At 37.9% G+C, this 12,227-nt stretch overlaps 1 protein-coding gene across 2 annotated transcripts in view; it reads right to left on the reverse strand.

The window, feature by feature from the left end:
• Positions 1-1,737: 1,737 nt before the first annotated feature.
• The window catches only part of SEMA3C (semaphorin 3C), a 123,368-nt gene continuing 112,878 nt past the window's right edge, over positions 1,738-12,227 (reverse strand). For both annotated transcript variants that reach the window (XM_048301781.1, XM_048301780.1), the window contains 3 exons: positions 9,132-9,199; positions 6,178-6,308; positions 1,738-4,299 (listed from right to left, as the gene is read on the reverse strand). In XM_048301781.1, the coding sequence (XP_048157738.1) occupies positions 3,886-4,299; positions 6,178-6,308; positions 9,132-9,199 (613 nt within the window). In that variant the 3' untranslated portion in view covers positions 1,738-3,885. The remainder of the gene's footprint in view (positions 4,300-6,177; positions 6,309-9,131; positions 9,200-12,227) is intronic.

The following is a 12,227-nucleotide window of genomic DNA, read 5'->3' on the forward strand; positions in this document are numbered from 1 at the left end:
GGTGTCAGGCAGGTTATTTCACTCCAAGCACAACCCAGGAAACTGGGAGAGATCTGTGACTCCCTGTGGTGCAGCCCCAGCAGCCTGTCCTCCCTGCAGAGATGTCTGAAGAAGGCCAGGAGTCTCAGCTGAGAGAATCAGGATTTCACAGAATGTGCTTTTGTCTTTTCTTTTTGGTGTTTTTTTTTTCTTTGTTTTGGTTTTTTTTTTTGGCCTCAGTGTAATAAAAGCAAAAAGCATTTACACTTCATTCCCCTTTTTTAGTCAGACATTTCTGATTTACTTTATGCTCCTAGGAGAAAACAAATTTTTTTCTTCTCCTTTTTTATGATGAATAAAAGTTAACCTGCTTTTTCACAAGATGCTTATATGGGATGATTTCTGAAAGAATTAATCTCTGACTCCTCATGAGTTCCTTGATATCTCTGTGACTGGGGGTTCAGTCCAGAGCAGGGCTTGGAACTGACCAGCTACAATAGCTGATGCTCCAAATATTTTCTTGAACTTATTTAGAAAATCTATAGAACTGCTTTCCAGGTTCTTTTTAAAAATAAACAAACAAAAAAAGATCCTTTTTTTTATGCACATCCATAAGGGGGAAACCAACAAATTTTTAAGATGTTGCAACACACTTTATTTTGTCGGGCATTTTAGATATTCAATTAAATAGCACTATATTAAACTACATTTTGTTCTTTCTTACACACTATATGATGCATATTCACTGTCATGACAGTTTCATCATGCTAGGAACTTATACACATACCTACACTTTTAAAACCAAGATTTTCTTAATGAAACACGCATATCTACAGTAACAACAATTGCAAAGAACACAATGTTAGGTCAAGATTTCAGCAAACTTTACAAACTACGCAAAATAAAAAGCAAAAATAAAAATAGCAGTACACAGTGAAGTTCTTGGCAGAGAACATATCTTTACATTTGGTGAAATTATGCCTAGAAATCATTTTACTTTTGCATTATTTTAAGGAATAAAATTATATACATTATTTAGTAATCCTCAAAATAGGAAGTATTAAATAGCACAAATAATATTACAGTCTTAAGTTTTGGTGTTACCTACAGTAGGGGAGCTACTTTAAACAAAAAATTGCAGTTTGTCTATTCTGTACATTTAAGGCCAAACACTCAGCTGGTATCAACCCCAGTAGCTACATGGACAGCAAGGAAGTTACATTAGTTTATACCAGCTGAGCATCTGGCTCCTGACTTCTCTATACATGCGGGAAGGCTCCTAAAGCATGGAAGCTTGGACCGGTTACACACTGACAGAAGCTTATTATATTTATATACTGGAGTTCTCATGCAGCAGGAAAAATGTTAGTTTAAGTATAATCCCTTAAACAGTCATACCATAATAATGGTATATGAAGCAGCTTTAAAAATATTATTTTATAATCATATGAAACTCTGAGCTATGCAGATTTTTTTAATGGAATCCCTTATTGCCAATATTCTATTAGAAAACAGTGTAACTGTAATTTCTGAGGCCTAATGGGGCCCTATTAAAATATCACTGTACCTAACCACTTAAAGGGCAAATTGTACCCTGAAATACCTATTAATCGCTGTATTCCATCTGGAAGCAATTATGATCCTCACAATAGACGTTAGTATCACACTAACTGCAGTGAATCTGCTGGGGAGATAGGAAGAGCATGGCAGCATACAGAGAATATCCACTAGTGTCATTCCAGGAGGTAGTTCTATTTCATGGCACCCAATTTTTGGTTTGTCACTTACACACTTCAGAAGTCAGTCATACTCAGGGAGAAAAAAAAAAAAAAAAAAAAAAAAAAAAAAAAAAAAAAAAAAAAAAAAAGCAGCAGCCAGATTCCTCCAGAATTTGCTTTGCCAACGCTTGGGGCCAAATTCAATCTCATGGAAGTCAGAGAAAGTTTCCTGATGGTTTCCATAAGAAGGACCTTAGTTATCAACAGCTAACTATTGCAGAAATATGCATTTAGGCCTTGACTAAGGAGAACACTTAACTAGATGGCAATATATGAGCAGGCTGGCCCTGCCATGCAAGCAGTAAACACACAAATTAAATTCAAAGAGCTCCCACCAGCATCAAAGGGATTTAGAAACTGCTTAAATGGTGTGATCAGGGCTCATTTCCCAGCTATCCTTCATGAGGTGGTGATAAAGTGACAATCCAACTAATGGCAGGTAAATATCAGCGTCACCTCCACTGCACTAGATTGAATTCACTTACGTCCATTGCTCTAGATTTAATTCACACAGGCACAAACCCAGAAGTGTTCCCCCATGCCCTGTAGAGTTACTCCCAGAGTATTCTAATAGAAGCTGAATTTTAACTTAACATAGCTTTTTTTGAGCTGAACATCAGTTTATATTTTTGATTAATGTCATAAATAATTGTGATTTTTCTAAGGTGCTCATAAGTTTTTAATCCCTGTTACTGTTTCAAACAGACTCATTGGCTTCCAGAACACTCTTACACAGTAAAAGGATTGATGATCTGTCCCTCTTTTTGGCATTAGTGCTGCTCAAAAAAAAAAAAAGTGATTGCTTTTCAGAGGATGGCTTGGTGCATACTCCCCCAATTTTCAGCAAAACTTGCTTCATTAGACCTGACAGCTGCTTCTTAAACAAAAGATTTCTGTTTGAACAAGTCTCTCAAGTGATACTTTTTGGTTTTTGACCCAAACCCATTTTTCAGTTTTATTTTTCCCTCATTCTTTTTTTTTTTCTTTTCTTTTCCTGATCTGCTTTTCAGCAGAGAACTGAAAATTGGAGCAAATTTGGAAAATAACATCGAAAAGAAAAAGGGTAGAAAGACTGGAAAATGGGAATGGTTTTATTAGAAAATTCTAGTTAAAATACCTGCAACTTTGAGAAAACAGTTGAAAAAATAATGTTTTAAAATTTTCAATGACACTTACGACTTGTTTCCACATTACAGACCAGCTCCAATTTAATCATGGAACAGAATAAAGATAATCTATATTTTTTATTTCTGAATAAGTATTATACAGTGTATCTACATTCTGTCCTTTGAAAAGAAATTGGAGTGCAATCCTTTGAAAAGTAGCTAAAATACCTAAGTCACTTAGGTGTTTTTCAAAATTGTATGTATAATGAACATTCTCATGTTACCTTTGTGCCGCTTATAAAGCTATGTAGTGTTATAGGACACTCTATTTTAATAAAAATCAGTATGAGAAGAGATATTTTAAGTTACATTCCAAAACTCATTAATTTATTACAACTCATACTATGCACAATAATCAGTGCTTACTCTGATAAATTCTTTGTTTTTCTTCTGTTTGTTCCTTCATTTGACCTCTGAGAATGAACCATTTCTACTACACTTTACTTGCTTCCTATCTGCATGCATTCGCATGATTTGATCGATGAGTGAAAGCTGTAAACCCAATATTGAGCAGTAAACAAGAAGAAACTCATGTTCTTAAATGCAGTGCAAGGAAATCTTAGTACCATCCTACTTTGAGCACGCATCTTAACCCGGATTCTTTCACTACCAGTCTAGTTGGTACAGTTCCAGAGTTGCAAGGCAATGCACTGATTTTGTAAAAATGTCTATTCATCTGGAATTAAATACTGAGGTGTTAAATGTGAATCTGGTTTAAGATGAATAACCAGCGCTGCTTCTAGGACAGAGCCCAGCCTAGAGTCATTAAGCATCTAGTAAAGAAAATGCTCTGAGTTATTTTCTTTAGTTAGGTTACACTGCATTTAATTGGGAAACAGACCTTTTATGAGGCTTTCTGGATTTTCATTTAATTTTTTATCAGATTTGCACAAATTTGTTTCAATAGACAAATATAAGCCCCCTACACTGAGGACAAAAATATCTATTACTATAAAATAAGATTAAGATCCAGGTAATTGATTCCTTCTATTTCTACTTTTTCTGCTATTGATAAGGGCCTTTAGTTTGCTGTAGTCCCCTCTCATCTTCTGGGATTCTTCCCTCTGGTGACCTGCCTGCCTGCTGTCTTTGCAGTACTGGTTAATCATCTGCATTTCGGAGTGGCTGAAAGCCCCCACAAAGTCCTTGGGGTGGAACTGCAGCGCTCGTACCGAGCTGGCCCAGGTCCAAGGGGACCACTTATCAGTCATGACAGCCACCATCTCTGAATCCAGCACTTTGAAATTGATCTTTGCCAGGGTCTGCTTGAAGCTGTTCTCTGTTGCGATGCAGTGGTAAAGTCCCCGGTCGCTGTCCTGCACAGAGCGGATGAGGAGCCCATGTGCAGTTGCTATGATCCTCTCGTTCAGCTTGACCTAGAGACCAAAAAGGCAGGGGAACTTTTTAGGGAGGGCTATGGAACAAGAGAGTATTGGACCTTTTGCTAAGTCTCACTTCAAACATGACTTTCTTAAAGTTATTATATTTTTATATATTTATCTTCAAGAGACCACCAATATTGCTACTGTTAGGAGAGAGCTTACCTCAAGGAAGGCAAATGTTGCTAAAGAAAATGACTTAACTATTTTTATTTCTTATGTTAGAATAAATTTGATCAGGATGAAGACAAAGATGAAAATCTGGAAACCACATGAAATAAGAGGTTTTGTAATGTTCAAATAATAGAGTTGAAGTAAAGAACTTTTATTTGCCCTGTTGCATGCCTGAGAATATCTCTCTTAGCATCAGAAATTGCTGCTGAGACTCAGTGGGGGAAAGGTGCAAGACCAGGGAGGCTAATTTGGCATTGGACTCAAGGTGGCTTCTGGTTAAATATTTTGACTTTGAGCAGGTTCCTGCTGAAGAACTCTATCTGCTCTGCAGAGTCTATAGCCTTGTATAAATATTATCATCACAGTGGTCTCAAGTGGGACTTGGCTTTCTGTTAACCAGGAGCACTGGTATTCTCCTATTTCCTTTCTGGCTTTGGACTCTGTACTATCCCAGGAGATGACCACATCATCTGAAGGAAGCAAGTTACCACAGCTTGTTATCATCCAATTATAAATGAATATGCAGATGTCCCTTTGCCTATCAGTGTGAATTAAAAATTGCTAGTTCAATCCATCCTGAAACGAAACCACTGCTGGTATTTTTCTGAATGGTTTTTCTATTTTGCTACTGGACTTTGCATTATACTTGGTTCTCTTGGGCACTAATTTACTTAATACAATATTCTGCTATTGTAAACTTTTGTAGAAATTGTGGAAGATTTCCAGAAATCTGAGAGCTTGAAAACTAATTAACGCTTTGATTGCTTTAGTCTGCCCATTGTACTTTGAAACTGCATTGATTCTAATACAGATACTGAACATAAGAACAAAAAAGGGAGATGTTCTGCTGAAGCAATGGATTAAAGAACTGCACCTATTGCCAAGACATGGCTTGAGTCTTTGAATAGTGAGAAAACTCAGTGAGACATTTGTGAGTCCCCTCTGTTTTTGGAAAATGGCCTGATAGGAGAATAATGCTTTTTCAGTATTTATAACCTATCAACAGACACCACATTACTTAAAAGTTCCTTTTGAAAGATGTTTCTTTTTATTCATATAGTAAGTGCCTTGGATTTGAAATGGATTTTTTTCCCCTTTTACATTACTTAAGGAAGGCACATTCCCCATAAACAATCATACTGTATGTTACAGTGCTGAAACTTGAGAGCCTTAGAGAGTGCAGTAATGGAAAATGTGATTGCACCATGGTGAGGAAATGCTTTTGTCAATACGTGTTAACCTGGACTAGTTTTTTGCTAAAGAAACCTTTCACATTTCTCCCACTTTTGCCTTTATCCCTTCAATAGCACAGAGGATCTACTGCATGCTGACTTCTTCCTGAACTTTATACAAGTTATTGTATGTGTGCCTATTTCCTTTAGATCAATAAGAAGTTCTGAGTGCTGCAAACATTCAGTTTGCAATTAGTAAGGTGTGAAGCAAAGATTCTTTAATTTCCTGATAGCTGTTCTGGTCTGACAGAAATCACTGGGGCTGAGGGTGAAGTCCCGGCTGTACTGAAAGTCTGCACTTACTCATATGAGTAAATGCTGGTCACTGTCCTGCATCCACACAAACTCTCCAGCTTCACTGTAGCCAGACACCCTGATAAAAACACAAACTGTCCCTCGCCTCTGTCTGGGGAGGGAATGTGATTCTCCTGACTGAGAATCCTCCAGAGCTCCTGCTCACATGACTCACCTCTTTCCTCCTGTCATTGTCTTTCTGTAGCAGCCATTTAATAGAAGCCTGAGGAGATTTAGGTGTGCATTCCAGAAAGGTGGTGTTGTTTTTTACTCCATACTGAACTATTTCTGCAGCATTTCTGTATGCTAGAAAGACAGAAAAAAAAAAACCGTTCAGGATATTTTGAATGGTGATTTGATTAAGAAAACACAAAACTGTTTGAAATATACATTAAATGAAGTATGCCTGATTCTGATATTTGCCAAAAATAATTAATTTTTGGGAAAAAAATTCAAAGAAATTAAATAATATGTGAGGAAGTCCATTCAGTTTGAAATACCAATTTTCAGAGTGACATGGTCTGTTCTGAGAAATTAGGACACCTATAGGCTGGTAAACTTTGCTGATGGGGTAACTGAGCTCAGGGATATTTTTCTGTGAAATTGTCTCATTCTTTACTACTCCAAAAGAGAATGAAGGATTTAATATATTTCTTCACACTTCACCATTTATGAGTTGGAGCAACATGGTTGTATGACCAAAATAAAGCATCATGCCCTAAAGAGGGCTCCAGCTACTCCAGCTGCTTGCAGCATCCCAGGGAGGAGAGAGGGCAGGCTGGGCTCCTGCTCCTCTGCTTCTCTTCCAACACAAGGAAGGGACTTGGCTCTCAACCTGAAATGTGATGAATATGTAGACAGGCCAGCAACAGAGAGAAAGACAGATTTATAGCACTCCAGCAACACCTGGGCAAGTGCTAAGCATATGTCATCACTTAGACTTGTTGTGTCCCTTTATAGTCTCGACAGATGAATAATTGGCAGTCACCAGTAGGAACTTCTGGATGCTTATTGCTTGGCCCAAATCATAGTATTTGTTCTGAAAAAAAAGCGCCTCCAGATTTAAGAACTTGCCTCATATATGAAATATAATTTTTTTTGTTTTTTGAGAAAGGAATAATGGATACCAAATAATATGAGAATTGCAAATACCTAGAGGTCTACGTGTCTAAAATCTAACTGTTTTTGCACAGTTCTAAGACTGGTTTTCCTCAGACTCTACTTTAACTCCCATTCTTTTCAGCTTCTTTCATCAACTGATATGTGAAATTGAAATCCATTCTTCTGAAGGAAGGAGACTTTGCCTGGTTCTAGTCCTTCAGCACATTTAGGAAGTTGTACCAAAACAAATTCTAACTTTTAGGAGAATAATGTGGAAATACTTTGCATTCAAAATGCATTTCTGTAATGGCTATAAGGGCTAACACAAATATAATGGTATTAAACAGACATGAAAAGCAGTCATACAAGATTCTTGATGATTTACTTAAAAATAACAATGTGCCAAAAATCTTGAGTTTATACATGCTTAGAGGTCTACAATGTTTAAAGACTTCAATTCAGCATTTCGTTTCTCTATGAGCTTGGAAGATTCCTTGGCTTTGCTTGACTATCTGGTCTTTTGTCCTTTAGGTAGATTTCATTTCTTCCCCAAACATAGTAATTTTGCTATAAATGGCTCTAATTATATTTTGCAAGGGTCTAAATTGCTCTTTATCTTTTTTTTCCATTGGGGAAACAACTGCCCTACCTATGCTATATCCCCCTGCTGGCACCAAAACTTCCTTTACAAAGATGCTAAAACACATAAACCTATAAATACATCCACATTAAAAAAGTGGTTGAAAAACAAGAAACCTGTTTCACAAGCCAGTCAAGGTTGAAACAATTGTTTCCCCTCAGGCCAGAATGCAGACAGCTGACATTCTCACATTTTCCACATGGAAGGAGGAGACACCCACCCTTGGGACAGACAATGGGTGGAAGGTCTCAGCACATGCCTGCAGGGGAAGACATGCAGCTCAAGTTGCTTCAACATGGATTTCTCAGAGCTCAGGTGTATTCTCTAACACTGGGGTCATCTCTTGGAATTACCTGTTCAAGCTCTTCAGCTTCATATAAATTAGCTAATACTGACTCAGGGGGAAAGGCTCATTTAAGCAGAGGGATCTACACCCAGCGTGCTGTGATCTTTTTTGATCCAGGAGATTCTTCCAACAACCAGTGGAGACTGTTTCAGTAGAATTATTATTAACAAAACCTTTTAAATGTAACTCTTAAAGTATTATTCTTTGATTAGGAAAAAAACAATATAAAATTTCACGATCAGCTCTACTATTTGGTCTCCAGGCGGTACAGATGAAAATTAACTTTAGAATTCAGGCTCGTAAATAGAGGTGAAAGGAGCATAATACTCTGATGTGTGTCCTTGGTCTGATGGCACACATTGCCACTGCCTAGCTCAGACATGTATAGAATTGAAGAGGATTGAGGTGCCTTCATATATCTGTTTAGTCTTACTATGACTTTGGGCATATTTGACTGGTGTCCATCACTCTGGAGAAAATGGTAGCTGGGAGGGCAGAGTCTTGGCTCCCCTGGCCACCCGTTCCATGCCAGGCTGACTAAACTGTTGCACAGCTGGAAACAAGAGACTTCATAAAGAAATTTGGAATACGTTTTTTTTTCCTACATAAAGGAAGAAGGGAATAATCATAACTCAAAAGACAGTCCTAGATCCTGCTGTTTGCTGAAAGGTGTGCTCCAAAACTCAGTATGGGAACTTCTGAGGCCCAAAGCTTAAATGAACGAAAAGGCATTAATAAAGACTGAAGAGAAATAGAAGTAGAGAAGTCCTCAAATTAACTGTACCTTTTTCTAGTCAACAGTGTCAGCTTCCCAATTCAAGTATGCTGAACTATGCATTTCAGAGCTCATCATTTTATCATATATGTGCAAGTTTCATGTAATTGCAAAGAAAGATGCTGAAACCAAATCAAAACAAAACTCAGACTTGGAAAATAACCATGTTTTACCAGTAAACCATACAGATAACATCAGTTACAATGAATCATGTAAAGGAAAGCCAAGTGATCTTTATATAGCATGAGGATCTCTAAATTATAGTACCTTTCAGGTTGAAACCTCGGCACTGAGTCAGAGGGTTTCCATGTCTCACGTCTTGTCTACGGCTCCTCCTGCAATATTTTGTAAAAACAAAATGTTATTCTAAAACAGCTACACTGAAAAGAACCACTTTTTTATTTGTGGATTTGTGTCTTTCTATTTTTTCTAGATCAAATGTTAAGGATAGTTCATGACCTACTGTGTGTGTGCTTTACTCTTGGCAGGCTTGCTGGAGTGAAGATATTGTTTAGATGAAGAATCAGTTTGTTGAAGCTTATAAAATGGTTGCAGTTTTTGTAGGTAAAGCAGTTGTGCAGTGGAGGTATAGGGATGGAAGGATCAGAGGTGATACATGAAGGAGACGACTGCTCATTCTCATAATACCTGGCATTCAAAGCCAGAAACCCCAGCTGGAACTCTTCATAAAGGCAAGCAGCTAAGAATGAGATGCATAAGATTCATAGTGCTCATATCTAATGCACCAGCAAAAAATTTTGATAAAGGGCATGTTCCCTCCTCCATTTTAGCGAGCACCTTTTTTTTGGTGCCTGCAGCCACCTTGGCAGCAGAGTGACTGATGTATTCACCCAGAATGGTGGAGAGCTATGATTCTATTCTGTCCTCTATTCGAAGGGATGTGACTATTTGCAAAATATAATAAAACTCACCAAGTATCAGGATACTTCTAAATGGGGACTTTGTTATACTATCTGGATGACAGGTGGAAAATCATGATTCTAAAGCAATTTTCTGGGGAAATTACTGGGACTGGGAATACTGGCATTTCAGTCCTCCTCAGCTAGGAGGTCATAGCTCACAGAATTCCGTGCATGAAAAGCTGGTACACAAATGTTTTTATTATTGAGATATATTATTTTCTTTGCTAAATATTGTGTAAGGTTGTTCAGTATTTATCAAGTTCAAGAAAGAATATTTTGATGATATATTGTTGCAAATGGACACTGTTGGGATATTTAGGAGCTGTATTCTGAACCATGCACTAAGGACTTGAGGATCAGAAACCATAAAAAGCCCCTGGAGCTCCAGTACTACTGAGTGAAGGGACATCTATGGCCACATTGTACTAGGTAGTGCACAAACACCCAGTAAGAGTGCTCATAATCCCCTGTCACCCAATCCTTCACTGCATCGTTTGAAAAGGAAATATTTGAAAGGTGATGATTCAAAGGAGTAATTCTTGAAATTCCAAGTATAGTTTTTATGTTAACCATCAGAAATATTTCATTTTATGCCTTGGGGTCTTAACCCTTGTGAACCATTTACATGAGTCAAAGGAGACAATGAAGGATTTCTGAGTGAATGTCAGAGTTCTTGTGCTACCAAGACCTGCTCCACACTGTCAGAAATGGCATGTTGCTTGCATTAAGCAGTTCTGAGAATGTAAACTTAGCAGTTAGACATTTATTTAAAAAAAAAAAAAGTGGTGGTTAGAAAATAAAAATACTATAAGGTGTTTTGGAGTAAATCGATGTTGCATGAGGAGCTACAGTAATTCACAGGAGACAGAAGTGTCAAAAGAAGCAAACAAGCAAATGCATACAGCAGAAACTGTTGTCTAGACAATGGGATTTGGTTCTAATTACCAATGTTTTCTTCTTCATAATCTGTCTTGTTAGATAAACGGACAACTCATTTCCTTCACATATGAAAAGCAGACTTTTTTCCATACAGCTTGAGGTGTTTATTTTGGTTTGACATAAAGAGCAAATTGCAAACAAAATATCAGCATGAAAGTAAGCCCCAGTGGAAATAACCCTGGGTAGGTGTATATAATGGGGATGGCAAACTGGAAACTGCACAGGCTGGGTGTACCTGACTGCTCCTTTTGGCAGCTATGTTAGTGTAGGAGTTAGGTGGCCTGAGACTTGGAGATTTTTCTTTTCTTTCCTCCCCCTGTCTTCTGATCTTTGTTCCATGGAAGAAAACAGTGAGTTTCCAGACTGGTGGCTGAATACTCTGAATGAAAGCAGTTAACAACCCCATGTACTTTACCAATTGCTACGTGCCCAGTTTGGGCTTTAACTTGTAATCTCAAGTAAGGAATGAGTCAAGAAAATTTTGCAATAACAAAAACAATTGTCTTTAATCCCAGGGGATGACATTATTACCAGCAGATCCAAGCTTTGCCTGTTTCTATCAACTGTCTCCCTCTATGAGGGTACAGGAGTAAAACTCAGTGACTATATATGGCCTTCTGCACCTGCAGCTCAGGTACAGGCACTAAGCACAGCCACAGGTTTAGGCAGGATATCAAGAAAATATTCTTCACCCAGAGGGTGGTTGGACACTGGAACAGGCTCCCCAGGGAAGTGATCACAGCACCAAACCTTCAAGAAGTGTTTGGACAGTTCTCTCAGGAACATGGTGTGATTCTTGGGGTGTCCTGTGCAGGGCCAGGAGTTGGACTCAATGATCCTGGTGGGTCCTTTTTGACTCAGCACATTTTTTGATTCTATGACTCTAGAATATGCAGTCTAAACCTCTTCTGGCACAATTTGAGGCTGTTTCCTCTTGTCCTCTTGCTTGTCACCAGGGAGAAGAGTCCAACCGCCAGCTGGCTACAACCTCCTTCCAGGTAGTTGTAGAGAGCATACAGCTGAAAGGTTTGTCTCCTCTGCAGTAACGCTTCATTGTGTATTCTGCAGCTTTGTTTGTATATGAAGTGAAATCTTATTAAGACAAAAGCTCACTACAGCCTTCTGCTATTAAATATTTCCCTTGGGAGGAGGAAAGAGACTCCTGTTTTACATAAGATTAAGAGATGGACTATTAGTTCTCTTGTAAATTAAACAAATTGCTTTCCCTGTCTGCTTTAATAAACCTCGTGTCAAAAAACCCAAATCCACAGGCATTACATGGAAATCACATTTGCCTAAAATTCTCCTGAAAATAATTCTCACTTAGGAGCAAATGAGGAACAAAAAAGTATGAATGGGTTTATTCCTCAGACAGCCTGAGAGATCTTTTGCTCTATTTAGGGCTATCATAATTACATCCATAGTAAGTAATTGAATTTAAATGAAGGGAACAAATGTCTCACTGATTTTGTGTGCATGAGACAGAAGGATTAATATTTAT

The sequence above is a fragment of the Corvus hawaiiensis genome, chromosome 4 (assembly GCF_020740725.1).
Source record: "Corvus hawaiiensis isolate bCorHaw1 chromosome 4, bCorHaw1.pri.cur, whole genome shotgun sequence".
NCBI lineage: Eukaryota > Metazoa > Chordata > Aves > Passeriformes > Corvidae > Corvus > Corvus hawaiiensis.